This window comes from Anolis sagrei, chromosome 2 (assembly GCF_037176765.1).
Source record: "Anolis sagrei isolate rAnoSag1 chromosome 2, rAnoSag1.mat, whole genome shotgun sequence".
NCBI classification, from domain to species: Eukaryota; Metazoa; Chordata; class Lepidosauria; order Squamata; family Dactyloidae; genus Anolis; species Anolis sagrei.
In genome coordinates, this window is record NC_090022.1 from 268,071,107 (window position 1) to 268,092,162 (window position 21,056).

Below are 21,056 nucleotides of genomic sequence, written 5' to 3' on the forward strand. Positions count from 1 at the left end.
CAAGTTCTTTAGATGCTTCCATGGTTTTATTCAGCTTTGGATATGCTTTGTTGCTGGAAAACATCTATATATTTTTGAGATGGGACAGCTTATAATGCAGAAACATTTTTTTTCAGGTGTGAAACCAAAAAAATACACATATGCTTTGTAGTAAAATACAAAATACACTTGTTCAAAGATGAGTTTTGTACAAAACATTACAAACACAGATAAATGATTAGAAAAGCTGGTCTGAAACTTCCTACAGCAGAAGTACTGTGATACCATACTGATTGTACTTGGAAGTCCAGAAGAAATCATTCTTCATTTCACTGTGATATTAATAATACTGACATCTTCGTAAGGTTTGTCAGTTTTTGGATTCACTTTCACATTTGATATTCTCTGAACGACTTCCATCCCTTTAGTTACTCTTCCAAACACGCTGTGCTTGTTGTCTAGCCAAGGCTATACAGTTGTATTAAATTGAGAATGAGAGAAAAAAGATTAAAAGTATTAGTAAAATTCTACAATACCAAAAGGTGGAAGAAACAAAGATTAAACTAATGACTTCATCACACTATAGAATGAATCCACTTTAAATCCGATTTTTAGCTTCCTGCAGAATTCTGGGGTTTGTAGTTTAGTGGGGCTGTTAAAGGCTCCTCCCTAAACTACAAACCCCAGAATTCTTCAGGAAGCAACAATCGGATTTAAAGTGGATTCATTCTCTAGTGTGATGATGTCATTAGGGTATGAACCTATTTGGGCCACCTGGTGGTGCAGTGGGTTAAACCACTGACCTGCTGAACTTGCTGACCAAAAGGTTGGCGGTTCGAATTTGGGGAGTGGGGGGAGCTCCCGCTGTTAGGCCCAGCTTCTGCCAATCTAGCAGTTAAAAAACATGCAAACGTGAGATCAATAGGTACCGCTTTGGCAGAAAGGTAACGGTGCTCCATGCAATCTTGGACTCCCACTGGAGAACACCAACAGCAAGCATGCATTAACCTGGCAATTGTGGCAATTTCATCAAGTGGAAGATGTGTGAAGCCTTCCTCTGATTTGCCTTAGGTTTCAGAGGAATGCTGAAGTGCTTGCATTTCTCACTACTTCTAAGTATCTGAGTATCACTGAAGCAGCCAATTCATATAAGTGTGAAGATTGCCATGATTCTACCTTAATTCTGTGGTCCAATTCTTCCCCCAAGTAGACCTGACATGAGCAACTTGTGGCTCTCCAGAAGATGTTGGACAGCCAGTCCCATCATTCCTAGACAGTTTAGCTGATGGTGGGGATATGAATTACAATGGAAGACTATCAGGAAGGCCTACAAGTTACCAGTCCTTGCAGTAGACTTGACTTAAATTTTTGGTTTAAGTTTCCACCATCAATTACTTGCTACTCACCACCAACATGCTGATGCAACTCAGAGCTTATAGTTTTTCAACTATGACTATTAACAGATGACTGACATGATACTTACAGTTGGTACGACTGTTACAAAGAACTGTGAGCCATTGGTGTTTGGTCCTGCATTTGCCATACTAAGCGTGTAAGGCCTGTCATGTCGTAAAGTGGAGTGGAACTCATCCTCAAATTCTCCTCCCCAGATGCTTTCGCCTCCCATTCCTGTGCCTGTTGGATCACCAGTCTGAATCATGAAGCCCTGCATTGAAAATAAATATTGAACCTCTATATTGTACAGAATTTACAGACACCAAAAAACCCTGCTGGGCTAGACCAAATGCCCATTTAGTCCAACAACCTGCTAACCACAGTTAAATCACTCTAACAAGCCCAAATGTAGGTTTTGAAAGTAATCGCTTGGTCCCTGGGCAACTTCTACCCAAAAGGCAGAATGCAGGCAGGTGACTGCAGCAACAGAGAGATTTACCTCCTATGAATAAAGTCTGATTCCCTTCTCCCATTTCAACTGAAGCTATCACCTCTTTGTGGCAGCAAATATTGTACAGTGCTTATGTGAACAACGACATTCTTTTGTTTTTCCTGAATCCACTTGCAAGGGCAAACTGCAGAGTAAAGACTAATCCTCAGCAATCTCAAGATCTCCCACGTGAAAAAACGAAAGAAGCACCAATGACCTTAGAAGATATTGTTGGTTGCAGGAACCACATCCCAATGACTGCTGTGAGTACAATGAGGAAACTCCATGTACATTTCCTCAAATACAAAATCCACAGGAAGATCTGGGTGTAAATAACTCTACGTATCATGCTCTAAACCAGGCCTGCACAACCTGTGGCCTCCAACTCCCAGAAGCCCTACCAGATTGTCCAGTGGCCAGGAATTCTGAGAGCTGAAGCCCAAAACACCCGGAGGGCCACAGGCTGTGCAGACCTGCTCTAAACCATTCTGAGAGAGACAATTCAGAAACTAAGTAGCAGAGAATAGAATACGTTTTATTGATTGGCCTATTGGCCGTATCAAAACATTTAACACATAACACATAAGTAGACAAAAATCATAAAAATATAAATGATCAAGAAGCGGAAGACATTTACCTTTATGATGCGGTGAAAGGTGTGGCTATTATAGTAACCATTCCTGCTATGCACACAGAAATTTTCTACTGTTTTAGGACATCTGTAATTGGAAGTTTTTAAGGTTAGTGTTAAGTTTTGAATGGGACATAAAGAAAACTCTGACAGATTAGACAGATGGGCATATATGCATAGGGTTCCAAACAATTTCCACTTCGCCTGCCTGGGGTGCCTGATAGGAAACATAGCATCACTTACAGGCACCATTTTGGGCCAGCCTTAGGTGCGAAAAAAGGTAACAATGTTATATGGGGCCACAAACTGGAGTGCACCTCTACAGGAAGCTAATGGAAGACCAATTCATGAAGGTTGTAGAGTGCAGAAACAAAGGAAATCAAAGCAAGCAACTATGAACCATCTCCCTGTTTGATAACCCTACAAACAGGCTGATTAAAGGAAAATTCACTCTTCCAGTCTGTTCTCTAGATCCCTTTCTTTTTCCTGCTTCAAACTGCCAGGCTAATGCAAATATATTACAAGACTACTAATACAAGTTAATTCTTTCATGCCACTGGGCCGCTGTCAGCATTTGACCATACTTCCACTGCAGACATCCAGTGTTGAGGGGTAGGAGAGTTAAACTGATGCATTTGCAGATATTTTCTTCATTTTAGACCACCATAGGACAAAATATAGCCAGAAAAACTGGAATGAATGAGAAAATTCTGAAAAACTGGCAAAAACAACCAAGATAAAAGAATGGAATATATATCATTCTGTCACAGGGGTAAAATTTACCGTAACTAAGTTCTTTACCAAAAATAAAATTTTAAAATATTTGTATACATACTCAACAGGGAAGAGCTTAACATGAATATCTCCCATGCTTGTGTGAATAATGGCACTATCAGATACTCGTTTGGGTCCTTCTGCCTGAGTGGCTGCCATGACCTCTTCTTTAGACGGCTTCTCATTAAATACATCTCTATCAGAATCTGCACTCTTGGTGTCTTCTGGTTCACGCTTGGTAAACTGAAAGAAGAGACAGCAGTACCCTTGTTTTTCTTTTATTAACAAGACTCATCATACCAAATGTTTGTAGCAATCACACACTAAAATTCTCCAAGAAATGTTGTCATATATCATAGTTAAGCCCCTTTGTCAACTTGTTCTGCTGCTGAATTACCCTTCCTGTAAGGGCCCTTCCACACAGACATATAACCCAGAATATCAAGGCAGAAAATCCCACAGTATCTGCTTTGAATTGGGTTATCTGAGTCCGCACTGCCATACATTCCAGTTCAAAGCAGATGCAGGGTTTCTTTCAGCTGTGTAGAAGGGGTCTAACTCTCAATTTTATATTGTCCTACTGTTCTAGTATATTTTTAAATTTTGGAAGGCAGTCTTCATATTGTTTTGCAAAACTCCCTCCTCCAGAAAGAAGAACTAAAAAGTTGACTAAACCTATGTGATACCTTTAGTTCAGGGTTGAGGAACAAGTGGACTGCAGGTGAATGTAGCTCTTTAAACTGCTCAGAGTTCACAGGAAAGCATTGGTGCTGAAGGGGCACGGGCTCAACAGCACTCCAAATGACTTAGAGGAGTCCCCACAAAGGCCCTGGCAGCAATGTGCCAGTAAATCAAGACATGTGGGCACTGGAAACATCCCTGAAAATTTCTTTTTGAAACTACGTCTCCCTCAGTACAGACATCAAAGGGTCTTTGGACTATCGAAATGCTCATCCAATTCTTCCACATCGATTTTAGTTTTTAAAAAAACTATTCTTCAAACCCCACATTATCTTTGCAGTTTCCCCTTTCATTTGCAACTCTTACAGCTGCAACCATTTTAATTAGAGAAGTACCTTTACACTGTTCTTAGTCCTGCCCATAGTCTAGAAAAAACTATTCCCTACTGAACTGGCTTGTTCATCTTTGGGAAAGATCCCAATAGAAGAAATGGTTATGAAACAAATTAACAAAACGATGCAATGTGCCATTTTTTTTGTTGTGTCAGGAGCGACATGAGAAACTGCAAGTCGCTTCTGGTGTGAGAGAATTGGCCGTGTGCAAGGACGTTGCCCAGGGGACGCCCAGATGATTTTTTCGATGTTTTATCATCCTTGTGGGAGGCTTCTCTCATGTCCCTGCATGAGGGGCTGGAGCTGATAGAGGGAGCTCATCCGCCTCTCCCCGGATTTGAACCTGCAACCTGTTGGTCTTCAGTCCTGCCGGCACAGGCCACTGGGGGCTCCGCAATGTGCCATGACAACCATGTTTAAAATGAGATTTAAGATGAAGATTCGTAAGGAGGAATACAAAAAAAAAGGAGATTACACATTCAAAACATTGATGCCACATTCAAAACATTGATTCTCAGGATGGCCAGCAGGAGCAATACACAACAGCTAGGTTTCAGCCCCAGAATGGCAGGATCCAAGGTTCTTTTTCAGTTGAGCCACGAAGACCCCGCCCCCTTCTTTAACAGTTTTTTCAATCCTGCCTAACAAACCGATCACATTGGCCCTTCTCTGACAAAAGGCAAGGATGTTAGTAAGGATAAAGAAAATTAGGAAATATAAGCAATGATATGTGTCTCCTGGTAAGCTACAACTTGATTTTGAAAACTGGAACTCAGAGGCAATGGCTCCAGAGTGGAGAATATTGCAGTGGCAATGGTATTTCTCCCGCAAAGCTGCAACTGTCATTTTGAAAACAGCTGCCATTTAGAAAACTATAATGTTTTTATCCACTTTGGAGGCATCTGAGGCAATGCCTCCAAAGTGGAGAAAAACATTATAGTACAGTTTTAAAAAAAGATAAGAGTGTTTGAGACAAATGGGAGCACGAAAACCAGTGTCTCAATACAATCTATTCAATTTTGTCTTCATTATTAAAAAATCGAACAGGAAGTATTCTGCTTTGAATGTCAAGAAATGTCTAAATGGTTTCATGAGGTCCAAAATGGATATGTTACAATCCATTTTTTTTAAAAGAAAAAAAAGAGAGAATAGGCGTTATTCTTCATACATCTCAAGGAAATTTATCTACATGTCCTGGGGCATGTAGACTGAAAATATTGGTTCCACAATTACCATAGTGTTATTGCAAAGAGAAAGGGTACACAGGTATCCTTACCTCAATGACTTTCATAGAGGCATCTTCAAAATGACAGCTAGTGTGAATTGTTCAAGAACTTTTACAAGAAATGTTATAAGAAACTCATGTGGAACCAAGAACCTCAATTAGTCACTTGTGGGTGCTCTTTTTCTGGCATCTAAAATCAAATAACATTGGAGAGAATAGTGAGAATGGTGTTTTGTAAGGAAATGGTGGACTTTAAAGTGATGGCTGTAATAATGGGGCATAATGGGACTAGTTCCCTGGAGAAGATTCCACTACAGAAGCCTTCCTAAAATATTAATATTACACCAGGAATCAGTTGATAGTGAAGCAGTTGGAAATGGTGGTTGGTGGTTGGAAAAAGTCAGCTTTAAAGTTTATGATAGCAGACTGAAGTAAAAACAGGCAGTTTGCTAAGTCAAAATGCTCAAGACTTTTGCAGGTTTAAAACAGAAATTACAACTAGCTAAATCTGACAGACTGACAATACTATTTTTACATAAGGTTCAGGAGTACAACATACATGAGTACTTCTCAAATACAATGTGAGAAAGCATCAGCAGAGTTAATTTCTGCATATTGACCAAGGAGGTCTTGGTATCCCGTGCATCTTCAAGTGTCCATTCATCACTCAAATCAAACTGGTTGGATTTAGGGTTTTGGAGAAGTTGGAAGTTGAATGTATTGCTCACTAGGCTGACAACAGCTTCATGTGAACTTACTTGAGATAATTCTATAAGAATTATTTCATTTAAGGTGGCATTCCTGTAACATTAGTAAGAAGAGTGCCAAGCTTTAGTGGTAAAATGTTATTTCTGTCAGTTGAGCAGGGCAGATACAAGTTAATAATGGATCTGGATATTCTACCTAAGTGCTTAGAGAAAAAGAGGGCCATGGAAGTAGTTTATCTTCAAAAATTTTGCTTAAACTCATGCCATCTAGAAAAACAGATGGCACACTTTGATGAGAAGAGAGCTGTGCATTTATAGGAAAGGAACACCTCAAATTTACTTTCACAGGGGTTTTGTTTATATTATACAATCCTAGCATGGTAGGACAAAGGATATCTAGACTGCTTCTTGGAGGATGAATTGAGACATACACATTGAAATACTGTAACTATGAGAATAAATCTCAACCAAAATGTTTTCGGCATCATTTGACAAGATCACATACATCATTGATAGCCTTTTTCTGTTTAAGTGTCCTTACAGGATATTTACAATGCTTCAGGATAAGTTGGTACAGTGGGTTAAACTGCTGACCAAAGGTTGGTGGTTTGAATTTAGGGAGCCAGGAGAGCTCCCACTGTTAGGCCCAGTTTCTGCCAACTTAGATCGAAAACATGCAAATGTGAGTAGATTAATAGGTACAGCTTCTGTGGGAAGGTAACAATGCTCCATGCAGTAATGCTGGCCACATGACCTTGGAGGTGTCTACGGACAACGCCAGTTCTTCTATTTAAAAATGGAGATTAGCACCATCCCCCAGAGTTGGACATGACTAGACTTAATGTCAGGGGAAACCTTTACTTTTACCTTGGTGGTTGCGAGACACCATACTATAGAGCAATATGAGTCAGCATGAGCAGCTTTTGAAGCACCATGCTGCAATCTGTAGTATCAAAGTGATTCTCCAACCAGAAGAAGGGCTTGGGCAAGTCCCAGTTGTAGTGGATTGCTCCTCCTGGCCATCCCAAGAATGAGAAATTGTACTTACAGTGAAGGTTCATTCTGGGATGGCAGGAGGAGCGATCCAGGCCCTCCCACAAACAAACAAACGAAAATTAGTTGACAAGTGGAAATTTATGTTAGTTATGACTTGATAATAAAACAGTTGGAGAAGGAGGCTCAACTGAAAAAGAACCTTGGATCCTGCCATTCCCGTTAGAGCACAGGGGTGAAACCCCATTGTAGTGGATTGCTTCTCCTGCCTTCACAGTAAGTACAGTTTTTCATTCTCTCTTTTAAAATAATTTAGGGCAAAATGTGAGACAAATGGTAGAAAGTCGGGCAAACAAAATGACCAGAACAAAACTTCTTCCTTGTAAAGAAAAGCTTAAGATGTTGTGGAACTTTAACTTGGAGAATGCAATGCAACTGTTTGGTCTGCCCCTGACACGATAAATAAATAACTTGGAGAAAAAGCCAAAATGAGAAAATTCATTAAGCAGAAACTTGGGAAGCAGCACAGCGATTAGTTGCCTCTAAGGCAGGACATGGGGCCTTGTAACAGGACACCCGATGACCAAAGGAAGACAGTTATACAGGAAGAAAAAAAGCCCAACTTAACTAGAAAATATGAACTTACCATATAAAATCTGTTTTTCTTGAAGGCAGTGCAAATTATTGTTGGATCTGCTTGTATATTCTGGAGAACGGGATTATCAGATGCTTTCATCTCTACAGTAACTGCCGCACGGTGTTTCTTTGCTACACCCTGGAACAGAGCCAGCTGCATCACTCTGATATTCTCCTGCTTGCCTAAAATCCGAACACATCTACACATAGGAAACAAAAATGCACATTTATTATTATTATTCCATTCCAAAGTCATTTTGCAAGCTGATACTCTTGAATCAACATTACTCTAATGCAGGGGTCAGGAACCTTCGGCCCTCCAGGTGTGGTGGACTTCAACTCCCACAATTCCTTGAGGCTCGGCATTCGCCCCAAAGGCTTACCTTGGCCTCAAGGAATTGTGGGAGTTGAAGTCCACCACACCTGGAGGGCCGAAGGTTCCCCATGCCTGCTCTAATGGAATATTTCAAAACCGCTTACATCTACAGTATTTTGACAATTCACGCATTATCCTACCCTTGCAAAATTGCTATGAAATCTACAAAAATCATGAATGGAAAATCCCTCTTCATCCAGCCATGTATTATGGAAGCTTTGCCATGTCTATGTGGAGAGTAGCAATTAAATATCTCTTCTGATTTGTTACACAAGTTAATAGAAGCTTAACAAATTGTTATCATGAATGATAATGATATTCCAAGCCACGTTTTCCTCTTCCACAGTGAATATAGACTAACAAGCAGATTTTTGTTTTCCATCCCACCAAATAGGGTTCCTGGCTTTTTGTTCCCTTTACAAGCTTGTATTGCCTTGGTGGTGCAATGGGTTAAACCCTTGTGCCAGCAGGAGTGCTGACCGAAAGATTGGCAGTTTGAATCTGGGGAGCAAAGTGAGCGCCAGCTTCTCAGGCGGGGAGATGAGAGAAGCTTTCCACAGGATGATAAAACATCTGGGCATCCCCTGGGCAATGTCCTCACATATGGCCAATTCTCTCACACCAGAAGCAACTTGCAGTTTCTCAAGTCGCTCCTAACATGAAAAAAAATTGTTTTCCGAAACCTTTGCTGATATTAAAAATGTGCAAATTAACCCTTCTGGGTTTATCAATTGCTGTAGGATGGAGGAACAAAGCAGGAGTGAGTAAGTTCAATGCACTTGGACACAGATAATTTGTGATAAGATGGAATTTTGGAGAAATGTTATAGGGTGGGATTTAGATATTTTAATAAGTAAATAAAAGACTCAGAATTAAGATTAAACTAAACTCTGCCACCCCTCAGCAGACTCCTCATGTGCTCTTTAAATCAGCTTCAAGGGGGGGGGGGGGGTCTGCATAAGGAAGGAGAAGAAGTCAAACTTTCACCACAAATTAATGTGTGCTCATATTGTGCACTAAAAAAGACACTGACCGGTTTGTTTCCACATTGATGACTTTAATTCCCAGCATTGTTCCATAGAGCACAAAGTGTCCAGTTTCATCGAAAATGATGTTAATTAATCGTACAGCATCGACTTTCTCAAGCTCCCGTTCCACAGCCATACGGCGTCCAAACTCCATGTCTGGTAGCTGTTGCCTCATCTGTTGCAGCTCAGTAAACATCTATGGAAACAAGACACCTTCCTATAATATGTATACATCTTCAGTTCAATTTAGCATTGCCCATCAAATATAGCACCTAAATAGTGATATTTATGGCAGTAAGATTTACTGGTTTCAGTCTAGCACAGTTTTATGAACTTGAATTAACTGGAGGAATATTTACAAAGAAACATCATGGATTCAAAGTGCAGAAATCACAAGAAACTGAACACAACTAAAATACATCAGCTTCTTGCTTTTAACAACTGTGGCAAACTTGACAGCTCAGACTATGGTACTCAATAATGCTATTTTCATTCTGTAGGTTATCAAACAATTTAACTACTTCATAAATAATTTGTCAATTTCAAAAAATATTCCAAGAAGATATTCATACAATCTCCTGATTGTTGTAACAGTGGTAGGCATTTTAGGGCCCCCAGTGTCACAGCAGATTTAACTGCTGAGCTGCTGAACTTGCTGACCAAAAGGTTGGTGGTTCGAATCTGGGGAGCAGGGTGAGCTCCCACTATTAGGCCCAGTTCCTGCAACCTAGCAGTTCAAAAACATGCAAATGTGAGTAGAACAATAGATACCACTTCTGCGGGAATGTAACGGTGCTCCATGCAGTCATATCACCCACATGACCTTGGAGGCGTCTACAAACAACGCCGGCTCTTTGGCTCAGAATTGGAGATGAGCACCACTCCCAAGAGTCAGACACGACTAGACTTAATGTCAGGGAAAAACTTTACCTTTAGGAATGTTTAATTAAAATCTTTATTAAGTCCCACTGCGCCACAGTTTTAAATGTATTGATATCTGTGTGCAAGGCTGAAAAAGGTTTCTGTACATATGTATGCAGATCATTTCATATTTGAAACAATTTTAATTAGTTTCAGCAAATAACTGAATATGGAAACTTACACTCAAAGATTCATCGAAGACTCTCATCAGCTTTCCTGTCAAGAATCTGAAAATTCGGACTTTTCTGTCAGAACCAATAGTGGCCATTTTTTTGCCATCTGAAGAGAAACACATGCTGGTCGGATAGGCTTTACATTTAGCAAATTCATATAGATCAGTGTCTGTTTTATATTCCCAGTTCACATTTTTAGGAAATTTGTATTCATGAGGAGGCCCAGTCCAGTATTCCATCATTCCAGACTTGTCAGATGATACAATGACTTTATAGACAGAGTTCAATCGTATCTGTGTAAGAGGTGAGGTATGGAGTTTATCAAAAACGTGAAGTGGTTGGTTGTTTCCTCGTCCGTCGTATATGAATATTCTCCCCGTACTTTTTTCAGATGCAGCAACTGAAGATATAGCATCTCCTGGGCAATATACCCATTCACACTGGCCTGGGTGATAGCTAAAATTCAATTTTCAAAATGATCAGATTGGCATGTTTTAAGGTTACAAGTGAAATCCTACATTTTAAATAATCAAAACAAGTTTTAAAAGCTGAAGTGTGCAAAAAAAGCACTACAGTTGGCCTTCAGTAGCCACTGGGGTTTGTTTTCAGGATGCCTTGTAGATTCCGAAATCCATGGAATCCATCCCATTATATATAATGGTGTAGTATAACAACAACAACAACAACAACAGTATGTTTGCACCCCATCTCCATCTCTCCGAAGGGATTCAGAGCAGCTTATGTATGGCACAAAGTGCCTAAAACAATGCATAAAATAAACACACATTACAATACAAACATAAAACCAATCTATATAAATAAAAATGTAATGTTTGTTTGTGGGATTAACATAACACAAAAAACACTGGACGAATTGACACCAAATTTGGCCACAATACATGTATCAGGCCAACAAGTGACCACCACTCAAAAAACTGAAAAACATAGCGGAAGAGACTAAAAAAGCCCCAAAATAAAAAATACATTACAACACATGCGCAAAACCACATATATATACGTAAACACACATATATACACATATACACAAATATATACACACACAAAGCACATATACACAGACTGAGCCACAGCAATGTGTGGCAAGGGACAGCTAGTAGCATATAAAACAATAATTTAAACTCAGAACAGTGCCCAAAATAGTAAAATAATGCCCCTTTTAATAAAATGGCAAATTCAAAGGTTTTATTTTGAGGGGGTTGTTTTTAAGCCATGGATAGTTTTTAAGCCATGGATATAGAGGGCCAGCTGTATTGAAATCTGTAAGCTACTTTAGTTGCAGGTTAGATAGTGATGCCCTATAACTCTCACTATTCCTGACTGGCCATGCAGATTGCGGCAGTTAAGAGCTGTTTCTGTAATATGTGCTTACTTAAGTAATCCCACTTCAATGAATTGCAGTTTAATGTAAGGAAAAGTGGTGTTGCACTATTCTGATAAGATTTTCTCATCATATTTTAATATTCAATTTATTTCTTTTTTTACTTTGGCTTGTATAAATCTATAAACACACAAAACACTTCCCTCATAAGAACAATTAGATATATTGCAATTCCTTGCATAGACACAAAATCCTAGTAAATTAAATCCATAATTAACAATAAAACAATTCCTTCATTCAAATATAGCCTGATTGAAGAATAGCTTGAAAACATTATCCTATCAAGCAGAACTTTCTCAAATTAATGTGTAAAACAATTGGAAATCCCAGTGAAGTGAAGTGACTTACCCAAGTTTGAGCATATTGATCATGTCAAAATTCACCACATCAAACACCTTCATTGCTTTGTCATCCCCCACAGAGCAGAACAATGCCCCCTCTGCACTTGCTGCAATGCTCTCAACAACACCTGCAGTGATCAAATCAAAGGAAATAATTGTCTTACAGAAAATACATTCAATTAAAATTTCAACAAAATTTTTACCGTAATTTGATCGTAAAATGCTTAAGATGGGTCTGCATCACATACTAAAGCTTAAGATACCGATGTTTAAGTTAGAAAGAGTAACTTACTCAAATGGCTACGAAAATGTTTAACAAATTCAATTCCTTCCTCCACTTTCTTCCAGAATTTGACATGCCCATCGTGGCTGGCTGTTATTACAAAATCGGTCCTGAAGCACAAAAGCACATAAAAATAAAATGGGCACAGATCTCAAGAAAGCGATGGTCTTATCTTAGTTGTGCCATGCTATTTTCCTAGTAGCACATCTGTTTAGCACACAGTTCAGATATGATTGTAATGAAGAAGCTTATTTGGATTTCTAAGCAAGCTCTATGAGGAAAACAAGAGAAACAAAGAAATGGAAAACCCCAGAGCACATCAGAGTTGATCAAATCAACAACAATGACAACAAACTTTATTTATATCCCACCCCTTCTCCCCGCTCAGAACATCTTACAGAATAAAAAGGCATGTATTCAATGCCATACAATACAGTGTCCCCTCACTACTTCGCGGTTTGGTTTTCGCGGACTCGCTGTTTCGCCATTTTCCTTCCTTGCTACCCACTGGGCCAAGTTCTAGTTCTGCTACTGGGATACAGCCCAGTGAGTAGCAAGCAAGCAAAGGTGGGTGGGTGAGCGAGGGAAGGCCGCAAAGGCAGAAGCAGTGGCGGAAGTAGGAGCCAGGCCATCTCTTCCAGGCTCCTGGTTCTGCTGCTGCTTCCACCTTTACGGCTCTCCCTCCCTCGCTACTCACCAGGCCGGGTTCTGGTTCTGCCACTGGGATTCAGCCTGGTGAATAGCAAGTGAGCGAGGTTGGGCAGGTGAGCAAGTGAGGGAGGGCCGCAACTGCAGAAGCAAAGGCAGAAGCAACTGCAGGAGAAGATGCCTGGAAGAAGTTGGCCAGGCTGCTGCTTCTGCCGCCATTGCTGCCCATGCCACCCTCTCTCACTCACCCGCCCTCCCTGGCTTGCTCACTCACCAGGCTGGATCCCGGTAGCAGAACCAGGACTCAGCTCAGTGAGTAGTGAGTTTGGGGGGGGGGGTGAGCAAGTGAGCAAGAAGGGTGGCAAAGGTGGCAGTGGCTGCAGAAGCAGAAGCCTGGCTGCCTTTTCCAGGCTCCTGCTTCTGCTGCCACCGCTACCTCCCCTCCTTCGCTCACTCACCAGGATGGATCGCAGCGGCAGAACCAAGACTTGGCCCAATGGAGTATGGAGTGAGTGATGGAGTAAAGTGCAAGGGAGCGAGCGAGGATATAAAGCATTCAATTATACAAAGCAAAAACACAAAGACCAATAAAAACACATTAAACATCAATAAAACAAGCCTCATAAGTGTGAAACAAAGCAGATACTATAGCTTTCCTCATTAGATAAGAATTAAAAAAACACCTCTACAGTGGTAATGTAGATACAGTATTTCAGAGGCACTCTCCATGCAGTACTATAATGCAGGTAAATAGATTAGCAACTTACTTAGTACACACAACGTGTGTGATGACATCTCTATGCATGTAACTGCGTTCATACATTGAAGCACTGGGAAGATTATCCAGATAGACACGTTCGAATTCAAGAACTACAAATATATTAAGGGGGAGAAATTAAGTCTGAAATACAGCAGTTCAGACACAGATTTACCATCTTTGTAAAAATTAGTCCTTGGGATGCTGGTGCACTCTAATCATTTAAACATGCTTACAGACTTCATATTCTCTTGGATTCATGCAAAACATAAGCTGTGTGTGTTAAATCTCATATTAAACTCTTCAATGATGAGTTAAATGTCAGAATCCACAGTACATGGATTTGCAAATGTCAAAAAGAACAAAGAACAAAATATTAGAATACAGAAGAAATGAGTTGAAATCAGATGCACAAAAGTAAAGACATAAATTAAATGCTGACATGATTCTGCTGAATTATTTTAGTGTGTAAAAGTTTGAAATCATGAACACTGGGTTGTCTTGAAAGCCCAGTAAAGATTTGACAGATCAAGAAATGAGCTACTAGTTATGTAAATATTAGTAGTCTTTTCATCTCTACATTTTGCCATATTATTTCACTGACAACCTGGCTCAAAACTGCATGCCCCACTGGTCTGAATAGGACTTGTTTCTAGATTCATTTTGCTGTTATGTATCTTCAAGTCATTTCCAATTTATGAGGACCCTAACAGAGTTTATTTGCCAATATTTGTTCAGAGAAGCTTTACCTTTGTTTTCTTCTGAGGCACAGAGATTGCAACTTGGCCACGGAAATCTACTGGGTTTCCATGGCAGAGCAAGGATTAGATAAGCACGTTATGTATACAGGCAGTCCCCAAATCACGAACAAGATAGATTCTGTACATTTGTTCTTCTTGAATTTGTATGTAGGTCTGAATATGTATATTTTAAAGTGTAACTCCAGCGAGAGAGAGAGATATGTGTGTGTGTTTTCGCTAGCATGGGGAAAGGTTAACATCCCTGTGGTGTTTGTTTTCCTATCTGTGCCTGTTCAGAAGATTTCCCAGTGTGAAAGGCATCTCACCACGTTAAAACAGTGGATGTGGCTCTTAATGAGACATGCTGCATTATCACAGGATGTCTATACCCCACATCACTGGAGAAATTATACTGTTTAGCTGGTACTGCACCACCTGATACCTATCGGAAAGTAGCAGCCAGTAATGAAAGGATCGAGGCATTTACATCTCTGATCCATCCTCTGTTCGGCTATTAGCCAGATGCCAACATCTTAAATCAAGAAATATCTTTCGAAGATCTACAGAGATACCTGCAGCAACAGCTCAGCAAGTGAGAGCCCAAAAGTGGCAGGTTAAAATCTGGAATCTCAACCAGTGGCTGAGACCTAATGAGAAACTCCCACATGGGTGCACAGAAGCCTGGGTGACTTGGAAGGCAACGAATAGGCTGAACTCTGTATAATATCACAAAGGACTACCACCTTACCCGCCTCATAGGAAACCTGCTACAAAACAGGAGCTTTTTTGTTGAGTTCCAGGGCCAGAGAAGCAGATGGCGGAAACAGAAGAACGGTCTGCCTCAGGGGAGCGTGCTTGCTCCATCCATGTTCAACATTTACACAAATGACCAGCCACTGCCAGAAGGGACAGAGAGTATCATCTATGCAGATGATCGTGCCATTACTGCTCAAGCAGGGAGCTTTGAGATGGTTGAACAGAAGCTCTCCAAAGCTCTAGGTGCTCTTACTGCCTATTACAGGGAAAATCAGCTGATCCCTAATCCATCTAAAACACAGAGATGTATTTTTCACCTTAAGAACAGACAAGCATCCCGAGCTCTGAAGATCACCTGGGAAGGGATCCCACTGGAGCATTGCAGCGCATCCAAACACCTGGGAGTCACTCTAGACCGTGCCCTGATCTACAAGAAGCACTGCCTGAATATCAAGCAAAAAGTGGGTGCTAGAAACAATATCATACGAAAGCTGACTAGCACAACCTGGGGGTCATAACCAGACACAGTGAAGACATCTGCCCTTGCGCTATGCTACTCTGCTGCTGAGTACATATCTCACCACACTAAAACAGTAGATGTGGCTCTTAATGAAACATGCCGCATTATCATGGGGTGTCTGCGCCCTACACCACTGGAGAAATTACATTGCGCCACCTGACATCCACCGAGGAGTAGCAGCCAATAGTGAAAGGACCATGGCAGACATCTCCAGCTCATCCTGTTTGGATATCAGCCAGCATGTCACCAGACACAGTGAAGACATCTGCCCTTGTGCTATCCTACTCTGCTGCTGAGTATGCATGCCCAGTGTGGAACACATCTCACCACGCTAAAACAGTGGATGTGGCTCTTAATGAGACATGCCGCATTATCATGGGGTGTCTGCACCCTACACCACTGGAGAAATTACACTGTCTAGCCGGCATTGCACCACCTGACATCCGCCGAAAAGTAGCAGGCAATAGTGAAAGAACCAAGGCAAAGACATCTCCAGGGCATCCCTTGTTTGGGTATCAGCCAGCACGTCAAAAACTTAAATCAAGAAATAGATTTCTAAGATCTAAAGAGACACCCGCTGGAACACCTCAGCAAGCAAGAGCCCAAAAGTGGCAGGGTCAAACCCAGAATGGCTGATACCAAATGAGAGACTCCCCCCTGGGCACACAGAAGACTGGGCGACTTGGAAGGCGCTGAACAGACTGTGCTCTGGCACCCCGAGATGCAGAGCCAATCTTAAGAAATGGGGCTACAAAGTGGAATCCTCGACATGCGAGTGTGGAGAGGAGCAAACCACTGACCACCTGCTGCAATGCAACCTGAGCCCTGCCACATGCACAATGGAGGACCTTCTTGCGGCAACACCAAAGGCACTCCAAGTGGCCAGATACTGGTCAAAGGACATTTAAGCTTGCAAACTTTGTGTTTTGTTGGTTTGTTTAAAAATGCAACGCAACAGTTTGGTGTGCCCATGACACGATAAATAAATATCCAGGCCTAGGCAAACTTGGGACCTCGCACATTTCCTATCAGCCTAGGAATGAGTTGGAGTGCAAAACACCCGGAGGGAAGGCCGCAGCCTGGCCATGCCTTGAGGCGCCTCCTCCTCCTCACCTCTCCTCTTTTTGACTTGCGCCGCTTCCCCGGGCAAAGGCCCCACCCAGCGCTCCTGCTCGTCCTCCTCCGCCTCGCCCTCCTTCTCCTCTTCCCCCTCGGAGCGTCCATCTCCTCTCCCTTCTCTTCCTTCTCCTCCTCCTTCACCCTCGCGGTGGCGTCTCTTCCTTGGAGATCCCACATTCGCCATGTTGCTCTTGCGTCACATTCCGGCGACGCCGCGCCGGGAACTGAGGGCAGCGAAGCCCGGCGCGAGGAACTTCGCCGGCAGCCAATCAGGGCTCAGGCAGCGCTGCTTTGAAAACAGGGGGCGGGAAGCGGCCCAGGGAGGAAGAGTCGTCCCAGGAAAGGAAAAGGAAAAGGGAAGGGAAGGAAGGCAGGCCGCCATGGTAAGAGAAGCCAGGTTGTTGCTTTCTGGTCAGGGGAGTTTTGAGTGCAGATTATTTGAGTGCAGAGTAATAATAATAATAATAATAATAATAATAATAACTTTATTTGCATTCCACCCTCTCTCTCCATGGGAACTCAGGGCGGCTTCCAACATGGCAACAGACAAACATTCAGTGCCTATATAAACAAAACAAAAAACTATAAAAATGTAAACAAAAGACAATATTAAACATTGTACAGTAATTTAAAGTAAACAGTTGCATTAAATAATTATCATTAAAAGCAATTAAATCTGGAATCCAGGAAGAAGTACTGTAGAATAGTGATTGAGAATGTAAATATATGATTGGGTTGTTGTAGGTTTTTCCGGGCTATATGGCTATATGTTCTAGAGGCAATTTTTCTCCTGACGTTTCGCCTGCATCTATGGCAAGCATCCTCAGAGGTAATGAGGTCTGTTGGAACTAGGAAAAATGGGTTTCTATATCTGTGGAATGACCAGGGTGAGACAAAGGACTTTTGTTTGCTGGGGCTAGCTGTGGATGTTTCAGCTGATCACCTTGATTTGCATTCAATGGCTTGGTAGCGCCTGGGGGGAATCTTTTGTTGAGGGTGATTTCATGTGCCTGTTTGTTTCCCCTCTGTTGTTTTTCTGCTGTAATTTGTGAGTTTTTTTAATACTGGTAGCCAGATTTCGTTCATTTTCATGGTTTATGATTGCATTTATTTATTTATTTATTTCCTATACTTATACCCCAGAATCATGGTATTTTGATGCTTCAATGCTATGGAATCATGGGCGTTGCAGTTTCACAAGGTCTTGAGCCTCCTCTGCCAAAGAGTGCTGGTGCCTCGCCAAAGGGCAACTCCCAAGATTCCATAGCATTGAGCCAAGACAGTTAAAATTGTGTAAAACTGCATTGAGCCCTGCAGGTGTTTTGGACTCCAACTCCCACAATTCCTAACAGGCCCTTTCCTTTCCCCTCTCAGCCGCTTAAGCCACTTAAAGTTCTACAATGCTAATTGGGTGATAATATGATAGCTGGGTCCGGAAGCTCTGAAAGTTATGGAGATGCCGCAAAGGCGGTTGTGAATAAGGAAAAAGAGGGGGCGGAGTGGGAGCAAGGAGAACGAAGGAAGGATAGAAAGGAGGGGACGCTTAGAGTAAGGTTTAGGGTTTGGGTTAGGGTTACGGTTAGGATTAGGGGTATTAGTATGATAGCTGGGTCCGGAAGCTCTGAGCGTTATGGAAACCATTTTTTTAAAAAAAAAAAATCTGTTATTACAGGGACAGAAAGTTCAGGCAAATCTTCTGAATGGGGCCAGACCACAAAACAGGCATACTATCCAAAGCATGGCTGGATTTACACTTTTAAAATGTTTCTGTTCCAACTTACAAACAAATTTGACTTGAGAACAAACCTACAGAACCTATCTTGTATGTGTCTTGAGGACTGCCTGTACAGCTGAAGGATTTTCTGCAGAGTCCACTGTGAAGACTTCACATCTTTACTAACAGATTCATATACATGTGTAGGTGGCACTCAGAAACCGTTTACTATCGCCATTTTTTTTCATAATTCCAACATTGAGCAGTGATCCTGACCTAGTGCAAGTCAGCTCACTAAACTACGATGTCATGTATTTTCTTTCTATCATTTAGGAGCCAGTTTTTCCCACCTTGCTGTCACTTTGCTTACTGTACTGCATTTGAAGTGCTTGAGGAAAAGTCTGGGCATTGCACGGCACTCAAGTTTGGCATTCTGAAAATTCAGAGGTCACGTACGCTCATGATTTAATGCAGTTTCAAACAGTATTGAAGGTAGTGGTCTCACTGTGTAGATGATTACACAGGAAATCCTGGAACCAGTTAGATAAATCACACAGCATTGCTGCACATTAAGGACTTTACTTTGCCTGCTATTGTAGGAGTTTGCTATCTGGCCACTACATTTTGAAGCTAGCTTTGAACTGCATTAAATGGACAGTGTAAATGGGCTCTTGGCTATGTTTGGTTCTTTTAGGAGTTCTTCACCTGTGGCAATAAGGTGTAGCCAATGCTTGTGCAAAGCACTTGTTCCCAGCCTTTGTTCCTTCAGATGACTGGGTTTCCAACCTCCAGAAATCAGAGCATTAGCCAACCTGGTTGGGATCTTTGGGAACTGAAATCCCAAACACCTGGAGGGCCAAAGATTTAAAATAATATTCTCAAAGGCTTTCATTTACAATTATTTATTTATAACATTTCTACCCCGCTCTTCTCAACTCAGAGCGGAATCACTGGAGTGTTGTATGGCCATGGTTTAGCAGTTTAGCAGCATTTTCTCCTGATGTTTCACCTGCATCTGTGACTGGTATTTTCAGAGGATCTGATGGTGGTAAAGCAAATGGAGTATATATACCCTTGTAATGTCCAGGGTGGGTGAGAGAAAAGCCATTCAGCCCAGAAATCACACAACACTCCATTAAAACAATATTCCTTGTCATCAGTTATTTGCAGCTGAATTAGAAAAGTATGTTGACAATAATTATAAATCTTATTTGTAGGCTGAAACATTTGCAGAGAACAATCAAAATATGTCTCCAACAATCGCCAGCCCCTTAAGAAGTTCAGATGACGCCAAAGAACAACTCTTAGAAGAATGTGAAGAAATATGGAGACTAATGGAAGAGGTAAGGAGCAGTCTTTCAGAGCTGAATACTGATGTTTTTAAGTTGAATATTGATGTATACTGGTGTGATCAGTGGAACTACACAGATTAATATGAGGTACTTCTATCAATTTATTATGCTTATATATGTGTCCAAGCAAGCTGAAAATAAAGAGAAAATTAGAAATGGTTTTTGAAAAGACATCAAAGGTTAATTCTTGCCTCCTTTGAGTTAATGCAAAACGAACAGTAGTGAGTAAATTAAAAACAAAGCCAAACAAATAATGCCTACCATATTACACTTACTGTGCTGACAGTGTTTGCTAGCATGAATTTACTATTGGAAAATCTATCAGAAGATGTTGATAGGCTTAGGTATAAAGAGGAGTTTAAAGGAAATGTTAGATATGTTGTTAAATAGGTCAAAGTTAGTAATATATTCAAAAACGGGAAATGTGCAGCAGAATGTGTTTTTGTTTGAAGATGCATGATCCTTCCAAGGTGAAGCACTTTTAAGCTTTCATTTCAATGGACAAGAGTCCAGATTGTACCTCTCCAATTTATTTATTTATTTCGCCATGAGCCCCCCTCAGGGTTGAGAAAGGCAGGGCATTAAATAAATAAATAAATATTCAGTCTCAAAAGTATTGCATAAATAAGTATAAAACTGATAAAATAGAGGGAAATAATTTTAGTCCAAAAACGGGCAACAGCGACCGCATTGTCTGTAGCTTTAAATAGTTCTTCCTCTGTGCATGAGGCAGGGCATTGCGGGCAAGCATACAGATGCTGAGTTGTTTTTCTGCTCCACAATTGCACAAGGCGGAGGATCCTTCTAGGTAGTGGCATTTAGCCAGGTTGTCTTTTGATCTGCCCACTCCACTTCTGAGTCTGTTCATGTACTTCCAAGTTGCCCATTTTTGCTTTGCACCTGGAGGAAGACCCTTGTAGGGAGCCACCCAGTTGGAATTGTCTGATTTTGCTGCCCACGGGGATATTCTTGCTGTTGTTGGGGAACATTTAGGAGAGTGGTGGTTCTCATGGAACTTTTATTTGA

At 41.2% G+C, this 21,056-nt stretch overlaps 2 protein-coding genes across 2 annotated transcripts in view; one reads left to right on the plus strand and one right to left on the minus strand.

Moving 5' to 3' along the window:
• Positions 1 to 4: 4 nt before the first annotated feature.
• On the minus strand, positions 5 to 17,148 carry PPWD1 (peptidylprolyl isomerase domain and WD repeat containing 1). The gene is made up of 11 exons (XM_060761556.2): positions 16,959 to 17,148; positions 13,840 to 13,942; positions 12,434 to 12,534; positions 12,149 to 12,269; positions 10,410 to 10,857; positions 9,313 to 9,503; positions 7,914 to 8,103; positions 3,331 to 3,512; positions 2,502 to 2,583; positions 1,463 to 1,645; positions 5 to 447 (listed from the first exon to the last, which is right to left on the minus strand). Exons 1-11 carry the CDS (start codon positions 17,146 to 17,148, stop codon positions 304 to 306), a joined length of 1,935 nt encoding a protein of 644 aa, XP_060617539.2. The 3' UTR covers positions 5 to 303.
• Positions 17,147 to 21,056, plus strand: part of CENPK (centromere protein K) — a 24,532-nt gene continuing 20,622 nt past the window's right edge. Inside the window, exons 1-2 of the mRNA XM_060761558.2 lie at positions 17,147 to 17,347; positions 19,896 to 20,021. Coding sequence (XP_060617541.2) covers positions 17,147 to 17,347; positions 19,896 to 20,021 — 327 coding nt within the window. The remainder of the gene's footprint in view (positions 17,348 to 19,895; positions 20,022 to 21,056) is intronic.

Coding starts and splice junctions, on each gene's coding strand:
- PPWD1 (XM_060761556.2), bottom strand. CDS start 17,148: ATGGCGAATGTGGGATCTCCAAGGAAGAGACGCCACCGCGAGGGTGAA. Junction 10,858..12,148: donor ATCAATATGCTCAAACTTGG/GTAAGTCACTTC, acceptor ATTGAATTTTAG/CTATCACCCAGGCCAGTGTG. Junction 2,584..3,330: donor GTTAAGCTCTTCCCTGTTGA/GTATGTATACAA, acceptor TTCCAATTACAG/ATGTCCTAAAACAGTAGAAA.